Here is a 20,711-nt window from a genome sequence, read left to right on the forward strand (position 1 = left end):
TATTTATTTATTTATTTATTGTATATAAGTACACTGTAGCTGTCTTCAGACACACCAGAAGAGGGCATCAGATCTCAATACAGATGGCTGTGAACCACCATGTGGCTGCTGGGATTTGAACTCAGAACCTCTGGAAGAGCAGTCAGTGCTCTTAACCACTGAGCCATCTCTCCAGCCCCCCACGATTATTTTCATTGCTACTTCATAGCTGTAATTTTGCTACTGTTATGAATCACAATGTAAATATCGATATGCAGGATATCTGGTATATGACCCCTGGGAAAGGGTCATTGGACCCCCAGAGGGGTTGAGGTCTACAGGTTGAAAACTGCCGTTCTGGACTAAGGACTGAAGCTCAATGGTACTTGTTGGCATGTGTAAGGCTCTGGGTTCCAGCCCCATTACCACACAAAGACAATTCTTCCCTTAGACTCCTATAGTGAGACAATATAAAAGTATACAGAACGAACCTGTATAAATTATATTTACCTCAAGGTAAGGAACCTGGAAAGCTGAGCTAGCAAAGAGAGGAAATCCTGAGAGACCTATAGAGACTTGGAGAAGCTCCACTTCCCTTCTCACAATCTGTTACAAAGAGATGAACTCTCTCACATGGGAAGCTTCCCTTATCCAACATTCAAGGTTTTTTTTTTTTTAAATTTGAATTTTACTTTTATTTATCTGTTACTTATATGAGTACACTGTAGCTGTCTTCAGACACACCAGAAGAGGGCACTGGATACCATTACAGAGGGTGGTAAGCCACCATGTGGTTGCTGGGAATTGAACTCAGGACCTCTGGAAGAACAGACAGTGCTCTTAACCGCTGAGCCATCTCTCCAGCCCAACATTCAAGGTTTTAATAACCCTATGCAAGCTATTTCTAGTAAAAGATCACAGCTTGTCATCATGTCAGTCATACACAGGACAGTATTATGGAGCCAGGTTTCAAACTGCACAGGAAGGAGAGGGGGAGATCTCTCTAACTTCTCGATAGGACTGTGTGAAACACAATCAACTGACCACCTAAGGGAGTTTGTCAAACTGCAAGGGAAAGTCAGAGGCCTCTGACTTTGTCCTTCATCCCAGAACTATTGGGATAATTAACCATGAAGCTTAAAATGTGTGCAAAGTGCTTCAGAGAAAATATAAATAATATTAGTCATTCCCTAATTTTGCTTCTTCAAATGGTCCCCTAAAAATAAGGGCTGCTGGGAAAACTTGTTTTCCTGTTTTTATTACTTTGTGTCTAGGAAATTATAAGCAGTGATTCCTTGCCCTTAGAAATCACCAGGGAGCTTTTTAAAATAACCCCGATGCCTAGTTCCTCACATTCATCCAATTAAGTGAAAATCTCTAGGGTAGTGTCCAGGCATTAATTTTTTTTAAAAAGCTCCTCAGGTCAGTCTATGCTAAATGTTGAGAACTGCGCCTTCTAGAGCCTTATACTAATATACTGTGACCAATCTTAAGGTTTTTTAAGCAAGTATTTTTGAGCCGCCCACGTCCTTTACAGTCTATGTGGCGGGGCTCACTAGTGGCATTTATCCAGCTCCCTAAACTTATATTGTTTTTCCATGATCGGCGAGGAAATAATGATGTTCGTTCCAGTCCCTTGAAGTAAACCTCTAGTGGGCGTTTGGGTGGTGGGGGAGGGTAAAGGACCGGCCTCTAAGACACGGAAGAAGGTGGTGCTAGGTGAGGCAACCCTAGACCTCGGTTAGACCCCGCCTCTGGCATCGCCAGGCTCCCGAGCCCGGAACCGCTCCCGCAGTGCTTTTGGCTGCGGAGAGTTACGGACTACATTTCCCACAATGCACCCAGGGGCGGGCTGGGGCTGTCCAAGAGGCTGGAACGGGGCCTCCGCCACCAGAGGCCGGTGAAAGCTGTCTTCCTGCGCCGGTGGCCGGTAAAGGGTCGGCAGGAGAGATCAGTTCCTCCGCTGTGGTCATGTCTGTATTCTCCAGGGGCGGTAGCCCCACGAAGTTGTACCCTAAGGCCAGGCACGGCTGGACACTCACATCTCCCCAGGGGACTGGCAGAGGGCAGTGACTGGCACCCTTGGTAGGTCCTGTGTTCCCCCAAGAAACAGGTGAGTTCGACTGCCAACCCACGTGGCCTGGGGGCGGCGAGAGGCGGGCAAGCTGTCATCTTTAGAAGGAGGGGCTTGAAAACTGGGTGTTGGGGGTCCCGGCCATCTGCTGCCCCGATAGGAGTACTGCGTCTTTTTGGGGTCCTTTAGCCGGCTGGTCCCAGCTGGGCAATACGAGAAAAATGAAGTGAGAACTCATCCTTTGGCCGGGAGGGCAATGTCCCATAGGCAGCAGATATCAACTCCCAATTCGGACATATCCGGCCCTCAGAGTTCTCTTTAAAAGCTACAGAGGGTGGTGGAATGAACCAGACAGCTCTTGAAGGATCTCGGGCTTGAAGTTTCGTTCTCAAGAGTGCAAACTAGGCTGCCCTTAAATTAGGTGCCCTTTCTAGGTAGAGTTTGCTTGGGAACTGTGAGCAGCCTTTGTCAGGAAGGGGAGTGGCCTCTAGAGGTGACAAGGAGCTAGGCTCTTTGTAGACAGAGTAGGCATCCTGCTAAAGCAGCCACAGTACAGTCTCAATTGAGTCCTGTCTGTCATACTTTCTGAGTCGTCCTCCCAGGTAGACCAAAGGAGTCAAGACCGAAGGCGAACAGGTTCCGGTCAGAACAGGAAAAAGGATCAAGGTTATTTGGAGCCAGAAAGGAGGGGCTTTTGCAAGACCCTCTTCTCTCAGGAGCAATCTGAGGGAGGCACTTTAGAAGGATGGATAAAACCAGTATTTTGTTTTTCGTTTGTTTTGTTTTGTTTTGTTTTGTTTTGTTTTGTTCTTGGTGATTTTGCACACTGGCTCTGCCTTGAGCTTCTAGGAAAAGTTACATGCCCTGGGGGCACTTAGAGGAGCTGCCTAAAAAGTGTTCCTGTAGAGACTATTGGAGCTGTTCTGAGGTAACTTCCTTACAAAACTACTTCAGGACCAGCCTTCCAGGAGCACTAGCTACAGAAGTTAAATCTCCATCGGAAGTGGGAGATGGGGTTTATCTGATCCTCTCAACCTTCTTGCCTGAGTGGGTCGGTATCCAGAAACCTGTTTGCTTCACCAGGCCTTCTGGTTGGAACCCCAGACTGACCTTGGAAAAGATAAGGATGCTATGTGATCTCACAAAGAAGGGAACTGTTGTGGAAAAAAGTACCTGCTAGCTCTAGACAGCCTACCCTCCCTTCCCTGTGCAGGTCCTATGCTGGGACACTCAGAAACACTGGATTTACTTAACACTCAGAAGCACAAAAGGTGTCCTGAGAGAGTGGGTCTTCAGGACAGTGGGGCTGGTGTAGAACTTGTTTGGACTTTGAAGCTAGAAGTACAAGCCACACAGAGGGCATTGTGCAGATCTAGGAGGTAAATAAATTTGGGAGAGATATCTAGGAGCAGCTGAGAACTATTTCTGCAACCACAGCGAAAGTGAATTGCAGTTTGCCTGGTACTCTGAGGCCCATGGCTCTTTGACCTAATGTCCCAGGGGTCGGGGGTGGGGTGGGGGGATGTCCCCTCAAACTAGAGCTCATACTTCCTGAGGTCGGAAGTATGTTTCATCAAGTCATTCATCAGGCCCTGACTGACTGAGAAAATTTACAAAGGATTAATTTGCAGGACAGAGACCACTGGATCTGCATATAAATGCAGTCTGAGTGCTAAGAATGACCACAATGAACTAATAGCTGCAGCTGAATACATGATATACCTACTCTGTGTAGCCAGATCACGTGTATTATCTCATTTAATCTTCCCGCCCCATAAGTCATTAGCGGCTGTTTGCAACCTTTCCACACCATCTTATAAATGAGAAAACAGACCAGTAAAACCAGTTCCTCTAACTACACAGCTGCTTTTCCTGAACACTTGATCACTTCCAAAGACAAGCCGTCTCCATAGGCAAGAGTTTTGTTGCCTGACCCCAGGTACACTTGAACTGGGTGTTCTTCACAGACCTTTCCTTTTCTTTTTTTTTTTTTTTTCTTTTTTCGGAACTGGGGACCGAACCCAGGGCCTTGCGATTGCTAGGCAAGCGCTCTACCACTGAGCTAAATCCCCAACCCCCCTTTTCTTTATCCTCCAAAGATATTTATGTGTTCAGTGCTGGTTTAATTCCTCCTGCATAGGTCTAATGTAGCCAGCCACAGGGCGACCTTAGATCTAGGAAAAACAAAAGTCAGGGTGAGCAGGTAATACTGCTGATAAGGTATTCCAGCTGCAGCCTGAAGTGAGGGAGTGAGTCATTGTGCTAGGAAGAGATAATAATTGACTTCAGGTGTAGGTAGAGTAAGGGCAAAGGTCAAGTGAAGCGGGGTTCAGGATAAGCTGAGCTGATATAGGAAAGGGTGGGAAGCAAGGGTAGACAATATGCTCAGAGAAATAAAGGAGAAAGGAGAAACCAAGGAGGCCTTGTGCCACTAGGAGGAGGTGACTTTCTTGCTAAATAAGATACGACAGTATAGTGAGCAAAGGAAGGAGGCTCACCTTGATTACATAAGGCAGACCTGGTGGGATGGTTAGGAGGTTGTGGGGATAATGGCGTCTTGGACCGGTCAGATAATCATAGAAGAGATAAGAAATGGCCTACTATTTAGCCCGGTGTGGTGGGTGTGGTGGCATTCCCCCTTTGATCCCAGAACTCAGGAGGCAGAGGCAGGCGAATCTCTTGAGTTCAAAGCTAACTACATAGTGAGGTCCGTGGCAGCCAGAGCTACATAGAGAAACCATGCCTCGAGAAAAGAAAGGAAAAGAAGTAATGGTCAACTATTGGATATAGACATTTACAATTTTGATGAGTTATTCTGAGAAAGTTGGCCATTCTATCAGGAACCTCTTATCATCTCCCTCCCACTATCATTTACTTATTTTTAAGATTTTAATTATGTGTGTAAGTTAGAGGAGGAAGTGGTGCATGTGTGTGCAGTACCGACAGTGGCCAGAAGAGGGCACTGGATCCACTGGAGCTGGAGGTACAGTCAGCTGTGATCTGCCTAACCAGGGTACTAGGTATCAAATCCAGTCTTCTCTGAGATGAGAACATACTCTGATCTAAATCGCTGAGCCATTATTGCTTTTTATGAGACAGAGTCTCACATATCCCAGGTTGGCCTCAGACACATTGTACAGCTGAAGTAATTAAACTTGTGTTCTTCTTGCCTCGTCTTCCAAGAGTTGGTCACCCACATCTGTTTGTTTATTTGTGTATGTGAATGTGTGTGTGTGTGTGTGTGTGTGTGTGTGTGTGTGTGTGTGTGTGTGTGTGTGCCTGAGGAGGCCAAAAAAGAGCAATGGGTCCTGGGAGATGAACTGTGATTCTCTGCAAAAGCAGCCAAAAAAACCAAACCCCCCCCCCAAAAAAAAACAAAAAAACAAAAAAAACCTTAGCTACTAAAGCTCACTCCAGCCCTACCCATTGGTTTTTTTTGTTTTTTGGTTTTTTTTTTTTTTGGTTCTTTTTTTTTTTTTCGGAGCTGGGGACCGAACCCAGGGCCTTGCGCTTCCTAGGCAAGCGCTCTACCACTGAGCTAAACCCCCAACCCCTAAATATTTAGGCTTTTCTTTTTTTTTTTCTTTTTTTTTTAAACTTATTTATTATGTACACATCATACAGCTTTCTGCCTGCATGTATGCAATTACAGGCCAGAAGAGGGCACCAGACCTGATTATAGGTGGTTGTGAGCCACCATGTGGTTGCTGGGAATTGAACTCAGGACCTCTGGAAGAACAGACAGTGCTCTTAACCTCTGAGCCATCTCTCCAGCCCCATGTTTTTGTGTGTGTGTGTGTGTGTGTGTGTGTGTACATACTGGGGCCACAGGTAACTTAAATATAATTTCTCAGGTGTTGTGCCTTAGGTGTTCTCCACCTTGCTTGTTTGCTATTAAACTTTTTTTTAATTGGGTGGGGGGGAGGTGTCGACGTGTGAAGGCCAGAAAATGTCCCTTGGGAGTTCTAGGGATCAAACTCAAGTTGCTAAGTTTGGCTACAAGTGTCTTTACCTAGTGATCCAGCTGGCCGGCCCAAGTTTGGTTTTGGTTTTGGTTTTTCTGTTTTGCCTTGTTTTTTTGTTTTTGAGACAGGGTTTCTCTGTGTAACCTTGGCTGTCCTGAAATTCATTCTGTAGACCAGGCTGGCCTAGAACTCACAGGGATCTGCCTGCCTCTTCCTCGTGAATGCTAAGATTAAAGGTGTGGACTACCACTCCCTTGCCCAACCTTGGTTTCTGAGACAATGTGTCTCATGGGTCTGTAAGGCTAGTTTGGTCTTAGTGAGTCCCAGGGATCTAGTTGTCCCCACTTCTCCAGCACTGGGATTTTGTGCATGCACCATGCCCAGCTTTTTACAGGGGTTCTTGGGATTCAACTCAGTCCTCAAGCTTGCAAGGTAAGCATTTAACAACCGGGCTATCTCCCCAGACCCATATGTGATATTATGTATCAACCCAGAACTTCATGTACTGTAGGCCAGAACTCTATCAACTAAATTACATCCCTAACCCCCAGTTTTGGTTTTTCTTGAGACTATGTAGCTCTGCGTGGTCAAAGTCATGGCTGGCGGTGATACCCTTGTCTCAACCCTTTGACGTTCTGGGACTGTAGCTATGCACCACTACTACCACAGCCTCTGACATTATAGATTTCTCTCTCTCTCTCTCTCTCTCTCTCTCTCTCTCTCTCTCTCTCTCTCTCTCTGGTAAAGATAGGTTCTCAGGTATCCCTAGCTGCTGCCCCCCCCCCCCCCGCAGGGCTAAGCGTGCCATGTCACCGTGTCATATTTTGAAGATCAAATGGAGCTACAGCCCCATCCCCTACTGTTTATTTGTTTGTTTTGGAGATAGCCTCACTCTGTAGCTCTGACTAGCCGCAGACGTACAGCAACCTTCCTGCATTAGCCTACCAAGTTGGAGATTTTAAGCCTAAGCCATAGCACCTAGTTTTGTGCTTTTTAAAAAGACAGCACCTCGGGGCTGGGGATTTAGCTCAGTGGTAGAGCGCTTACCTAGGAAGCGCAAGGCCCTGGGTTCGGTCCCCAGCTCCGAAAAAAAGAACCAAAAAAAAAAAAAAAAAAAAAAAAAAAAGACAGCACCTCATCTAGACCAAGCTGACATCACACTCACTGTTCTCTCTAAAGATGCCCTCGACCTCCTGACCCCTCCACTTTCATCCTCAAGCATACTAAGCAAGCACTCATACTCCTAGATCCCCACTTACACCATTAATCTAACCTCCTCCTCCTCCTCCTCCTCCTCCTCCTCTTCCTCCTCTTCCTCCTCCTCCTCCCGATTATTATTGTTTTTTTTTAGAAAAGGTTTCTGTGTAGCCCTGACTGTCCTGGAACTGACTCTGTAGACCAGGCTGGCCTTGAACACAGATCCACCTGCCTCTGCCTCCTGAGTGCTGGAATCAAAAGCATGCACCACACCACCCACTACCATCCACATTTTTTTCCCAAGACAGGTTTGTCCATGTCCAGGCTGGCCTCAAACTCAGACCCCCCCCCCCCCTCCTGCCTTTGCCTCCCAAGTTCTGGGATTAAAGGTGTGAGCTACCACTGTCTGACTGGCCATATTATTATTATTTTTTACTTTTTTTTTTTTTTTTGGAGCTGGGGACTGAACCCAGGGCCTTGTGCTTGCTAGGCAAGCGCTCTACCACTGAGCTAAATCCCCAACCCCTATTATTATTTTTTAAAGATTTATTTATTTCATGTATGTGGATACACTGTCGCTGTCTTCAGACACACCAGAAGAGGGCATCAGATGCCATTACGGTTGGTTGTGAGCCACCATGTGGTTGCTGGTAATTGAACTCAGGACCCCTGGAAGAGCAGTCAGTGCTCTTAACCACTGAGCCATCTCTTCAGCGCCATATTCTTTTCTTTTTTTTTTTTTTTTTTTTTTTTTTTCTTTTTTTCGGAGCTGGGGACTGAACCCAGGGCCTTGCGCTCGCTAGGCAAGCGCTCTACCACTGAGCTAAATCCCCAACCCCCGCCATATTATTTTCAATAGGAAAATTAATGCCAGTAAGTTAAAATATTGGGATATAAGATGTTTAAAATTGGGGTTGGGGATTTAGCTCAGTGGTAGAGCACTTGCCTAGCAAGGCCCTGGGTTCGGTCCTCAGCTCCAAAAAAAAAAAAAAAAAGATGTTTAAAATTTCTCCTCATCAAAGCTCATTGCTTTTACTTTTATTTCTTTGTTATTATTGCGCACGTGTGTGTGTGTGTGTGTGTGTGTGTCTGTGTGTGTTCACACTAGAACAAGTCCACATGAAGCCCCTCATTCTCAGGAAAGCTGTTCACCTCCTATGAAATAGGGTCTCTCATTAGCCCAGTGAGGCTATTGGCTGGCCAGCAAGCACCAGGCATCCTCTTGTCTCTGCCTCCACAGTGCTGGGGTTGTAAGTGGTACCAAACCCAGCACCTTCTCATGGGTTCTGGGGATGGGATTTGTGCCTTCTTGTATGCTGGGTAAGCATTTCACTCACCAAGCCATCCCTGATGTCGTCCCTTTTGGCTTGGATCGACTGATTTGTTTATCTTTGGATTTTTTGTTTGTTTGGTTTTTGGTTTTTGGTTTCTTTGAGATAGGGTTTCTCTGTATTGCCCTGACTATTCTGGCTCTTAGACCAGGCTGGCTTCAAATTCTGGATCCTCCTGCCTCGGCTGCTTCCCGAGTGCTGGGATTAAAGGCCACCACAGCCAGGCTAGCTTGGCTTTTAAAGATGTGTGTTTATTGTTGTTGTGTATATATATGTCTCCATAAATGCATACCACTTGGGTGCATGCCTGTGGAGGCCAGAAGAGGACATCCATTTCCTGCCGTGGGACTCACAGGCAGTTGTGGGCCTAATGTGAGCCTGAGAACCAAACTTGGCTCTTCCAGAGCAGCAGCAGTATTTTTACTGCTAGCTACGCTTCCAGTCACTCTCCCCACTGGTTTGTTTTTTGTTTCTTGGGTTTTTGTTTTTGTTTTTTTGCTTTATTTTTGTTTTGCTGTGTGGGTTTTTTTGTTGTTTGTTTTAAGACAAGGTATCATTTAGGCAAGTCTGGGTTTGAAGTTGCTTGCTTTGTAAATTAGAATGACCTTGAACTCCAGGTCCTCTGTCCCGACTCAAGTGTTTAGATCTTGGGTGTGTGCCACCACACTTAGCAAGAAACATTCTTCAGAAAAATTGGGAGCTTGGTTGGAGTATGTAACCTTAAGATAACAAACGAGACAGTTCCTTGTATACGCTTGCAAATCAGGAGGAAGCTTGAGGTGGGATCCACTAATATGCAGAGGTAACTTACAAGACTGGAATGAGACCCCATAGGCACTGAGGACAGAGAAGAGAAGGGAGGACTGAACTCTGGACCACTCCAGTCAGAACTGTAGAAAACACGCACATGGGTAGTCCATTAGTTAAGAGAGCCAAGAAAAAAGAATGGCGTTCTGGAAGCCAACAGCCATAAGTGCTTCAGCAGAGAAGTAAGACAGGGTTGGTGGCATAGTTCCAGAACTTGGGAAGAAAGAAGTCAATCCCCTCAAGTTCAAATCCAGACTGCACTATTTAGAGAACCTCAGACCAGCAGAGTAGCCTTAACCACTGTCTGAAAATACAAAGATGGGCCACAGGCTGCAAGAGGAAAGGGGGGCGGAGACAGAGGAGAGGAGAGAGGATGAGAATATATCAGGGGTACCTGTTACCACTCAGGGGTGAGGTGAGTTGATCTTGGAGGTCACTGGGAATAATGTCTAGATGTGGTGGATTCCAGAGAGAACAGGAGAAAGGTAGGTGCTGTGGCAGAGACCTTGCTGTTTAAGAGTTGTCTGTGGACTTTCCAAGTTTCCCAAGCTCTTAGCTATGACACCAACTCTAGGCAGCTTTGACTCTGAAGTATACACTCTGAGCTTATAAACCATCTTCTAGCTATGTTTTCCCATGTTGCCGGATGTGAGAGGCAGTGTTCTGAGATGGCCGAGCTGTAAGATGCTAACAGAATGGACCATTGCTTAGATCGAGCCACTCAGAATGATTACCAGATGGGGACTGAAGAGATCATTCATTCAGCCACTGAGCGTTTTCTCAAAGCCATGAGGGTGGGGATCCAGCGCGCGCGCGCTCGCGCACACACACACACACACACACACACACACACACATACACACACACACATACACACACGGCTTAGTTTGGGTTTTTATTGATATGGACAGACACCATGACCAAGGCAACTCTTATAAGGGACAACATTTTATTGGAGCTGGCTTACAGATTCTGAGGATCAGTCATTACCATCATGGTGGGAAGCATGGCAGTGTCCTGGCAGGCACAGCCCTGGAGGGGCCAAGTTCTACCCCTTGTTCTGAAGGCAGTCAGAAGACTACTACATTCCAGGCAGCTAGGAGGAGGGTCTCAAAGCCCACCCCCATAGTGACACACTTCTTTTAACAAGGCCATACCTCCTAATCGTGCCACTCCCTGGGCCAAGCATACACAAACCTCATAGTATTTGTCATCTTGAGTCTGGAGTGACGTACAATCCACAGATGGAGGACACACCTGTGATCCTGACCTTGAGGCTGCGAGACATTCACTTTTGATCTGGATCTTGAGGCATTGATTTTCTGGATCATGAAAGCTTAGGCCCAGGCAAGGTGGTATAAACAGCAGTCCTCCAACAAGGCTGTACCTCCCAATAGTGCCACTCCCTAGGCCAAGCATATTTAAACAGCACAACATAACAAGCCAGGCACCTCACAAATATCGTGCAACTCCACCTCCCAGAAAGGCAGAGAGGAGGGGTGCTTAAATCTGCTGACTTCCAGATTAGCTGAGAAAATGTGAGACACCTGATGATGTCTGCCGCCCACAGCTGCACACAGGTACATAGAGAGACAGGCTTATACATACACACATAGACAAACCAATCTGTCCGGCCCGAAATCAATCTTCTGAAAAATAAAAATGGCAGGGCCTGGAGAGATGCTTCAGCAGTTAAAGAGCACTGGCTGCTCTTCCAGAGGTCCTGAGTTCAATTCCCAAACCACATGGTGGCTCACAACCATCTGTAATGAGATCTGATGCCCTCTTCTGGTGTGTCTGAAGATAGCAACAGTGTACTTATAAATAAATAAATCTTAAAAACCAAAAAGAAAAGAAAAGAAAAAGAAAAACGGCAACATTTAAGAAAGAGAAGACGGGGTTGGGGATTTAGCTCAGTGGTAGAGCGCTTGCCTAGGAAGCGCAAGGCCCTGGGTTCTGTCCCCAGCTCCGAAAAAAAAAAAAAAAAAAAAGAAAGAGAAGACATGGGCTGGAGAGATGGCTCAGCGGTTAAGAGCACCCGACTGCTCTTCCAGAGGTCCTGAGTTCAATTCCCAGCAACCACATGGTGGCTCACAACCATCTGTAAAGAGATTCCATTCCCTCTTCTGGTGTATCTGAAGACAGCTACAGTGTACTTATATATAATAAATAAATAAATAAATCTTAAAAAAAAGAAGAGGAGGGGCTGGGGATTTAGCTCAGTGGTAGAGCGCTTACCTAGGAAGTGTAAGGCCCTGGGTTCGGTCCCCAGCTCCAAAAAAAAAAAAAAAAAAAAAAAAAAAAGAAGAAGAAAGAGAAGACATGGGGTTGGGTATTTAGCTCAGTGGTAGAGCGCTTGCCTAGGAAGCTCAAGGCCCTGGGTTCGGTCCCCAGCTCCGAAAAAAAGAACCAAAAAAAAAAAAAAAAAAAAAAAAAAAAAAGAAAGAGAAGACATGCTTCCAGACCCATGGTAGATTTTGCCTGCTCAAAAATGTAAAGCCCCAGGGCTGGAGAGATGGCTCAGTGGTTAAGAGCACTAACTGGGGGTTGGGGATTTAGCTCAGTGGTAGAGTGCTAGCCCTGGGTTCGGTCCCCAGCTCCAAAAAAAAAAAAAGAAAAAAAAGAAAAAAAGAGCACTAACTGTTCTCCCAGAGGTCCTGAGTTCAATTTCCAGCAACCACATGGTGGCTCACAACCCTCTGTAATGGGATCTGACACCCACTTCTGGTGTGTCTGAAGAGAGCAACAGTGTCCTCACAAATGTTGTAAGACCCCATAGTGGCCTTACCTCAGGAACTCCACCCACAGAGCACAGATTGACCAAGTGACCGCTGCAATAGCAAGAGGGTATAAGGCTTTTAATCCACGTATGTGGGGTTGCTCATCCACGCAGGGAGAGCACACAACTTTTATTTGTTACAGAGGGCAGACTTCAGCAACAGGGTTAGCTGGCCATTCTCATTGGTGGTACACAGGACAAAGGATCTGGTCAGGTATTGGCTGGCCTGCTCAAGGGGCTGTTCTTGGCTCAGTTGGTCACTTTCCTCGTCCAGCCCTATACCTGGCCTTGGAGAATCACTGGGAAAGGGCTAAGTTGGCATGTCCCTTAGAGGAGGGGTGAACTGGGTGGTCGGGCAGGGTCAGGATGCTACCCTGTGGTTGTTCTCAGAATTTACCACAGGGAGGGGTAAGGGGTCTTTCCAAGAACAGTTGTTTTTTGTTTTGTTTTGTTTTGTCTTAATTAGCTTATTCAGAATCTTGATCACCAAACCTTTACCATATCACTGGGCATCCTGACGTCAGATGTATCTCAGAAAGGTCACAAGTTTGTCATAGGCATCCTGAGCACCAGATGTATTTCTCAAAACCTTGTTTTTATAACTTTGTTTCTCAAATCTATGAAACTATTTATTCACAAACATAAAATAAATAAACCTTAAAAAAAGAAAAAAGAAAAAAAAAAAAAAAAAGAAAGCCAAAGCCAGGTGTAACTCACAACTTTAATCCCAGCACAGGGGAGGCAGATGCAGGAAGAGGGTAGCCTGGTCTACAGATTGAGTTCCAGAATAGCCAGGGCTGCACAGAGAAACTCTGTCTCAAAAAAAAATTGTTTTAATAAAATAGCAGCAGGAAAAATGGCATGGTAGCTAGAAGAGAATTAGTGATAAAATGGAGTAATTCTTCTGGTTTTGTTTTGTCTGTATCTGACTTTGATTTTGTTTTGAGACAGGGTCTCATGTATTTCAGGCTGGCCTTGAACTCCCAATCCCCTTGTTCTACCTTCTGAACTCTGAAATTACAGGCATATTCTACTGTAAGCCACCCACCCTTCCCACTTTCTTTCCTTCTTTCCTTCTTTCTCTCTTTCTCTCTTTCTCTCTTTCTTTCTTTCTCTTTCTTTCTTTCTTTCTTTCTTTCTTTCTTTCTTTCTTTCTTTCTTTCTTTCTTTCTTTCCTTTATAGTTTAGCTGGTATAGCCCAGACTGTCCTCAAACGCTAGATCCCCTGCCTCTGCCTGTGCCTGTGCCTCCCCAGTGCTGCCTGCATCCCTCTGCCCCACAGTAGCTATTCATGAGTGATGGAGTCACCTTTGGCAGAGGAAGCCTGGGCTGTAATGTAAACCACTCACTGGGACTCATCATCTTCCTCTGCAGCGCTGGGATGTCCCAAAAGAACTGTCGGTCAACTCAAGTTTTGCCCATTGTCTTCTCTGACAGGATCTCTCTGTGTAGCTCTGGCTGTGACAGAGCTCCTCCTGTCTCTGCCTCCCAAATGCTGGGATAAAGGGATGCAGCACCACAGCCAGCTCCAGTTTGTCGTGATTTGTTGTTGTCGTTGTTACAGTTGGTTTTAGATTTATTTATTTTATGTATGTGAGTACACTGTAGCTGTCTTCAGACACACCAGAAGAGGACATCAGATCCCATTACAGATGGTTGTCAGCCACCATGTGGTTGGTGGGAATTGAACTCAGGATCTCTGGAAGAGCAGTCGGTGTTCTTAACCACTGAGCCATCTCTCCAGCCCCTCCACTTAGTGCTTTTTAAAATATATTGTCTCTTTTCTGTAATTCTGGCTGGCCTTGAACTTGGCTCTGTAAATCAGGCTGGCCTCAAACTTACAGAAACCCAACCACCTTAGCTTTCCCCAGGCTGGGGTCAGGGGTGGGCGTCCACCATCATGCCGAACTCTGGTAAAAGCATAGGAGGGAACCATGGTAGAAGAAGTTTCAATTCCTGGGTCAGGTTCTTCCCTCCTGTAGTAACATCAGTCAAACCCCAGGCTTCATTTCTCAGCTCTGTAGACTAACCTGATCAGAGCCATGCCCTGAATCCAGTACTTAACCCGCACAAACTTCAGAGCATGCTAATCCACGCTTGAGCTCTTTTGAGACAGGGTTACACGGTGTATTTCAGGCTGGCCTTGTCACTATGTAACCCAGGCTGCCCCAAAACTGTCAACAATCCTTCCAGCTCAGTCTCTCAGATATTGTACAAATACTGGCTACCCTGGCAGTGCTACTTCCTCCTGGCCCTCTTCCTTTATTATCTTATTTTATTCGACATATAAAAGTTGTACTTTGTCTTTTCGTGAATACAGGGCTCATGAGATGGTTCAGTGGGTGAAGGCACTTGCTGCCAAAATTGAGTTTGATCCTTGAACCCTACATGTGAAAAGCCAGGTGCAATGGTCCATATCTGTAGTCTCAGTACGTCTAAGGTGAGACAGAGGCAGAGACAGGAGAATCAGCAGGAAGTTGTGAGTCAGCTAGCCTGAGCACACTGCACAGTGACAGAAACAAGTCTGCCTCAAAGTGGTAGGAGAGAAATGACTCCTGAGAGAGTGTCCTCTGACTCTGCACGTGCATTGTGGTACATGTGCCCCTTTACATACACAGTCTCACAGACACACACACACACACACACACACACACACAGACACATACAGAGACACACACACACAGAGAGACACACACACACACAGAGACACACACATACACAGAGACACACACACACAGACACACTCCGGCACACACAGAGACACACACTAAATAAATATTTATATTTGTTTATTTATTGTGAGACAGGGTTTCTCTGTGTAGCAGAGTCCTGACTGGCTGTCCTGAACCCAGAGATCTGCCTGCCTCTCCTTCCTGAGTACTGGGATTAAAGGTATGTATCACCATGCCTGGCACACACCTTTAATAATTTTTAATTTTCGGGCTGGAGAGATGGCTCAGTGGTTAAGAGCACTGACTGCTCTTCCAGAGGTCCTGAGTTCAATCCCCAGCAACCACATGGTGGCTCACAACCATCTGTAATGGGATGCTCTCTTCTGAAGTGTCTGAAGAGAACCACAGTGTACTAATATATAAATAAAATAAATAAATCCTTTAAAAAAATAATAATTTTTAATTTTCGGTCCCCAGCTCCAAAAAAAAAGAAAAAAATTTTAATTTTCAATTATCTTAAAGATTATTATGGGGCTGGAGAGATGGCTCGGCCGTTAAGAGCACTGACTGGGGGGTTGGGGATTTAGCTCAGTGGTAGGGCGCTTGCCTAGCAAGCACAAGGCCCTGGGTTCGGTCCCCAGCTCCGAAAAAAAGAAAAGAAAAGAAAAGAAAAAAAAAGAAAGAAAGAAAGAAAGAAAGAGCACTGACTGCTCTACCAGAGGTCCTGAGTTCAAACCCAGAAACTACATGGTGGCTCACAACCATCTGATGCCCTCTTCTGGTGTGTCTGAAGACAACTACAGTGTACTTATCTATAATAAATAAATCTTTAAAAAATATTATCATGTTATTTTGTGTGTGAGGATGTTTTGCTCCTACATTCATGTATGTCCATCCTCTATGAGCCTGGTATCTGAATGGAGCTAGGATTATAGGCATTTGTGACCCACCCTGTGGGTGTTGGAAATGGAACTCAGGTCGTCTGGAAAAACACGTGCTCATAACTGCTGAGCCATCTTTTTAGCCTCTAAATAAATCATTTTAAATTCAGATAAAATGTATGTTTTCAAGCTGGGTGTGGTGGAGCAGGCCTGTGAGCACAGTCCTGGAGGCAAAGGCAGGTGTGTTTGAGGCCAGCCTGGTCTACGCATCAGGCTCCAGGACAGCCAGAGCTACATAGAGAACCTGTCTCAAGAAAAACAAAAAAATTAAAAGCATGTTTTTGAAACAAACTAATAATAGCAGCTAACACTGTCAGGAGAGCTGGGACGATTGAGTGGGAGACAGAGAATGAACAGCATTTCTTTAGGCTTCCGGTGTTTCCAAGTTTTCAGCGATGAATGTGTCTTTTTATGATCAGAAGAGGCACATGATAGCTGGGTATAGCTCAGTGGTAGAGTGTCCACCTACTGTGTACAAGGCCCTTGTTTCAGTTTTTGGGAGAGGGAGAAGGAAGGAGAGATTGTAGCTTTTAAAACAAGGTTTTTCTATGTAGCCACAGCTAGATGGTACTCTGGGGAATTCCTCTGACTCAAGTCTCCGGAGCCCTAGGATCATAGATACCAGCCACCACAGCTAGAAAATGTGAATTTTCTACAATTTTTTTTAAATTTGTAAGAGAGTACTCAGAAGCCATCCCCAGGTTATTTTTAGTGGGGTCCTGGTAAGAAACTCACTATTAACCGCACTGATGTCTCCTTTGCCCTCCATGATGCCCTTCTCTTACCTCACAGGACAGCCCAGAAGATGGCTGCTGACATGCCGAGGAAGAGAAGCGGCGAATGCCCCGAGGGCACACTGGCTCCTTCCACCGGCCAAAGTGTGGAAAGAGCTGAGAGCCCCACACCAGGGCTGACCCAGGGAATGGAGCCAGGTATGGGCAGAGGCCAGGGTGGCACAGCCAAGCCTGCAGGGGGAGGCAGAGTTCACAGTTGAGCTCTCCTTCCTTCCTACACATACATTTGCCCGTCACTAGTCAGGCATCTGTCATCTGCTGGGCACTCTACAGAAAGCAGGGCTTTGTTTACTGCTTCCTTTCCTCGTCCTTTCCTGTCAACACAGGCTCTCTCTTATTGTTCTTACTTTTTTCTTTTTGCGGGGGTGGGGGTGGGAGTGGGGGTGGGGAAGCCTCAGGCTGACAGTTGTCAGTGGTATGGTAGCCTTCCTCTATGGATGGAGAAGGTAAGTAAGCCTGCGCTCTTGGGGGATACCACTGGAGTGACTATAATTGGTCAGTGTTGTAAAGGAAATCAAAGAGAAGAATGACACTGTCTGTGGTTGAAGGTCAGGAGTATAAGTACCTACATCTTCCCTGAGAGCTGACGTGTACCAGAGGCTGGTGATGCCTGCGGGTAAACAGCAGGTGCAGGGCTCCTAAGTGTAAGTGTTGAGGGGTCCAAAGTGCAGGCCAATAAAGGCCGGTGTGTTTGGAATGAGCAAGGGGTAAGCTGTTCAGTGTTAGTAAGAGGTTGGCAGATACCAATTTCCAATGCTGCCATGAGACCTAAGGCTTCTAAGTTGTAGATAAGCATGGTCTGAGGAGGAGGAGGAGGAAGAGGAGGAGGAGGAGGAGGAGGAGGAGGAGGAAGAGGAGGAGGAGGAGGAGGAGGAGGAAGAAGAAGAGGAGGAGGAGGAGGAGGAAGAGCAGCAGCAGCAGCAGCAGCAGCACCAGGAGCCTGGCCCCATCTCCTTGGTGAGTGGTGAGTGTCTGGCAACTGCCACCTCTCTAAGCACCAACCAGTTCTCTTGTTCTACAGGTGCTGGGCAGGAGGGTGCAATGTTCGTCCATACACGTTCCTATGAAGACCTGACAGAGTTAGAAGATAGGGAAGCTTCTGGGGACAGCCCCAAAGAGTATGTTGGGAGTCCCCCACCACTGCCTACAGACATACGCCAGATTAGCCAGGACTTCAGCGAACTAAGCACCCAGCTGACAGGTGTGGCCCGAGACCTGCAGGAGGAAATGCTGCCAGGAAGCTCTGAAGACTGGCTGGAACCCCAGGGGGCGGCTGGACGACCAGCCACAGAGCCCTCCCAAGAGAGCTCAACTGAAGGGGAAGAGGAGGATGCCACAGAGGCATGGCGTCTCCACCAGAAGCACGTATTTGTACTGAGTGAGGCAGGGAAGCCTGTGTATTCTCGCTATGGGTCTGAGGAAGCGCTTTCCAGCACTATGGGTGTCATGGTTGCCTTGGTGTCCTTCCTGGAGGCAGACAAGAATGCCATCCGCTCCATCCATGCAGGTGAGCCGCCTGAAGAGGGTTGTGGGGAAGGCTCCGGTGGCAGGGTTATTCATACCAAGTTTGGACAGACAGACAGACAGACAGACAGACAGACACACACACACACACACACACACACACACACACACACACACACCTAGAAACCTGGGTTCTTTACCTGACAGACAAGTGCTTCCATGTTTTGCCTTATGCTCTCGCTGCACTTAGGTTAAGAATAGAGGCCTCCAGAGGTTGGGGGGCTGCAGTAAGAAAAGAGTTTTGCCAACAGAAAGGTTGAAAGCCTCCAGGGGCAGTGACAAAAGAATGAATAAGTTTAACAACAAACAGTCATCCCAGATCCTCAGCCCAGATCTCTTGCTAATTGAGTTAGCGTTTACCATAAAAATGTGCTTTCTTGAGCTGGGGCCTGGTGACGTCCATCTACCTGTAAATCCCTGCTCTCGGGAGGTGGGGGCCGGAGAATCAGCCTCAGCTCCATTAGCCAGTCCCAGGCCAACCTGGGCTACTCTCGCTCTCAAAAAGCAAACAGATAAAGAAAAAAAATTGGTAGTTGGTGAAACAAATGACAGGGAAGTGAGGTGACTGGCTAACTTCACCGATAAGCCCCTTCAGAGCTCCCAGCAAGAAAACCTTGGAAAGTGAAGCTGTATACTCACTGGGAAAGCCTATCCGGGAGGGCTTCTGGGAGGAGGGCTGAAGCTGACCTCCTCCCCACACCCTCAGATGGCTACAAGGTAGTATTCGTGCGCCGGAGCCCTCTGGTGCTGGTGGCGGTGGCCCGCACGCGGCAGTCGGCCCAGGAGCTGGCGCAGGAGCTACTGTACATCTACTACCAGATTCTGAGCCTCCTTACCGGCGCGCAGCTGAGCCACATCTTCCAGCAGAAGCAGAACTACGACCTGCGGCGCCTGCTCTCGGGCTCGGAGCGGATCACCGATAACCTGCTGCAGCTAATGGCTCGAGACCCCAGTTTCCTGATGGGTGCGGCGAGGTGCCTGCCTTTGGCAGCGGCCGTGCGGGACACGGTGAGTGCCAGCCTGCAGCAGGCGCGTGTTCGCAGCCTGGTCTTTTCCATCCTGCTGGCCCGCAACCAGCTAGTGGCGCTCGTGCGCCGCAAGGACCAATTCCTGCATCCCATCGACCTGCACCTGCTTTTCAACCTCATTAGCTCCTCCTCATCCTTCCGTGAGGGCGAGGCTTGGACTCCCGTGTGCCTGCCAAAGTTCAATGCGGCCGGCTTCTTCCACGCACACATCTCTTACCTAGAACCCGACACCGACCTCTGCCTGCTGCTGGTCTCCACTGACCGTGAGGACTTCTTCGCAGTCTCTGACTGTCGTCGCCGCTTCCTGGAACGCATTCGAAAGCGGGGAGCCCATTTGGCCCTGCGGGAGGCGCTGCGCACACCTTACTACAGCGTGGCCCAAGTAGGCATCCCTGACCTTCGCCACTTCCTCTATAAATCAAAGAGCTCAGGACTCTTCACCAGGTGAGAGGAGGCACTGCTTCAGGGAGACGAGAATGCAGAGATGGGGGAGGCTGGTTGGTCCTGAGACCTGAGACGCAGCCCTGAATCGGACCACTCCTTTGAGAGTGTACCAATATACGGGGGCTGATTTACTCTGGCATCACTCGCTGGGCACACACCTCTCTACTTCAGTACTCATAAGGCCTGGAACAACTTGGGAAAGAGGCTGGAACACAGGGTTTCCCACGTCCTTTGCCCTGTAGCAGCTCTGCTTTTTGAGGTAATTTTGATCCAGGCCAGGATGCAGAACCCCCACCCCCCAACCACCGCGCGCGGCCCCCGCCCCTTCCAATAAAGGAGCTGGGCTTCCTGTTCCCTCCATTTTGGCCCACGTTTCCCAGCTTGCCTTGCTTCACTCTAGACCTGCTACTCTGTTAGATACCTAAACTCAGAAACAGCCTCTCCAAGGACGGGCCACCGTGAACCTGGCAAGGGGGCAGGGCTCCTTTCTGACTGGGTAGTCTTCTGTAGCCAGAGGACAATACCTTCCCCTTAGGGGCGCACCTGGAGAACAGGCAGTAAAATCTCCCTGTCCAGAAACATATTTCTAGATCTCCAGAGAAGACAGTGAAAGGCCTTCCTTTGTGAACCCACTTCTCCATTTGCAGTCCGGAGATTGAGGCCCCATACACCAGTGAAGAGGAGCAGGAGCGGCTGTTGGGCCTCTACCAGTACCTGCACAGCCGTGCCCACAATGCCTCCCGCCCACTCAAGACCATCTACTACACAGGCCCCAATGAGAACCTCCTAGCCTGGGTAAGGTGGCCCCAGACAAACTGGTCTTACAGATCCTGGGTAGATGCCACAGGCATACCTATTCCAGATGATGACCCTCTGCCCCTCCTCCAGGTGACAGGTGCCTTTGAGCTCTACTTGTGCTACAGCCCACTGGGAACCAAGGCATCAGCCGTCAGTGCCATCCATAAGCTGATGCGCTGGATCCGTAAAGAGGAAGACCGGCTCTTCATCCTCACGCCCCTCACCTACTGACGGAAGTGGGAAGGCACACTGGGCATGGGAAGCCATGGGAGCCTCCAGGTGAGGCCGGCTTCCTCTGCCCAGCCAGCAGGCAGGGACCGTGGGCTGGTGCGTGCATTAAAGTGCATTGGAAAGACACGTGTTGCCCTTTGTCATTGG

At 47.7% G+C, this 20,711-nt stretch overlaps 1 protein-coding gene across 3 annotated transcripts; it reads left to right on the plus strand.

The window, feature by feature from the left end:
* Positions 1-1,777: 1,777 nt before the first annotated feature.
* On the plus strand, positions 1,778-20,690 carry Mon1a (MON1 homolog A, secretory trafficking associated). 3 transcript variants are annotated; one of them, XM_039081597.2, is made up of 7 exons: positions 1,778-2,092; positions 14,940-15,024; positions 16,538-16,677; positions 17,561-18,046; positions 18,770-19,535; positions 20,183-20,330; positions 20,424-20,690. In XM_039081597.2, exons 3-7 carry the CDS (start codon positions 16,551-16,553, stop codon positions 20,562-20,564), a joined length of 1,668 nt encoding a protein of 555 aa, XP_038937525.1. In that variant the 5' UTR covers positions 1,778-2,092; positions 14,940-15,024; positions 16,538-16,550; the 3' UTR covers positions 20,565-20,690. The 3 variants fall into 3 exon arrangements, 2 of the variants coding, with proteins under 2 accessions (XP_038937525.1, NP_001119756.2); XR_010053983.1 differs by lacking the exons at positions 14,940-15,024; positions 20,424-20,690 and having other exon boundaries at positions 1,806-2,092; positions 18,770-19,071; positions 19,313-19,535; positions 20,183-20,319; NM_001126284.2 differs by lacking the exon at positions 14,940-15,024 and having other exon boundaries at positions 1,856-2,092; positions 20,424-20,689.
* The last annotated feature ends 21 nt before the right edge of the window (positions 20,691-20,711 follow it).

The sequence above is a fragment of the Rattus norvegicus genome, chromosome 8 (genome assembly GCF_036323735.1).
Source record: "Rattus norvegicus strain BN/NHsdMcwi chromosome 8, GRCr8, whole genome shotgun sequence".
NCBI classification, from domain to species: domain Eukaryota; kingdom Metazoa; phylum Chordata; class Mammalia; order Rodentia; family Muridae; genus Rattus; species Rattus norvegicus.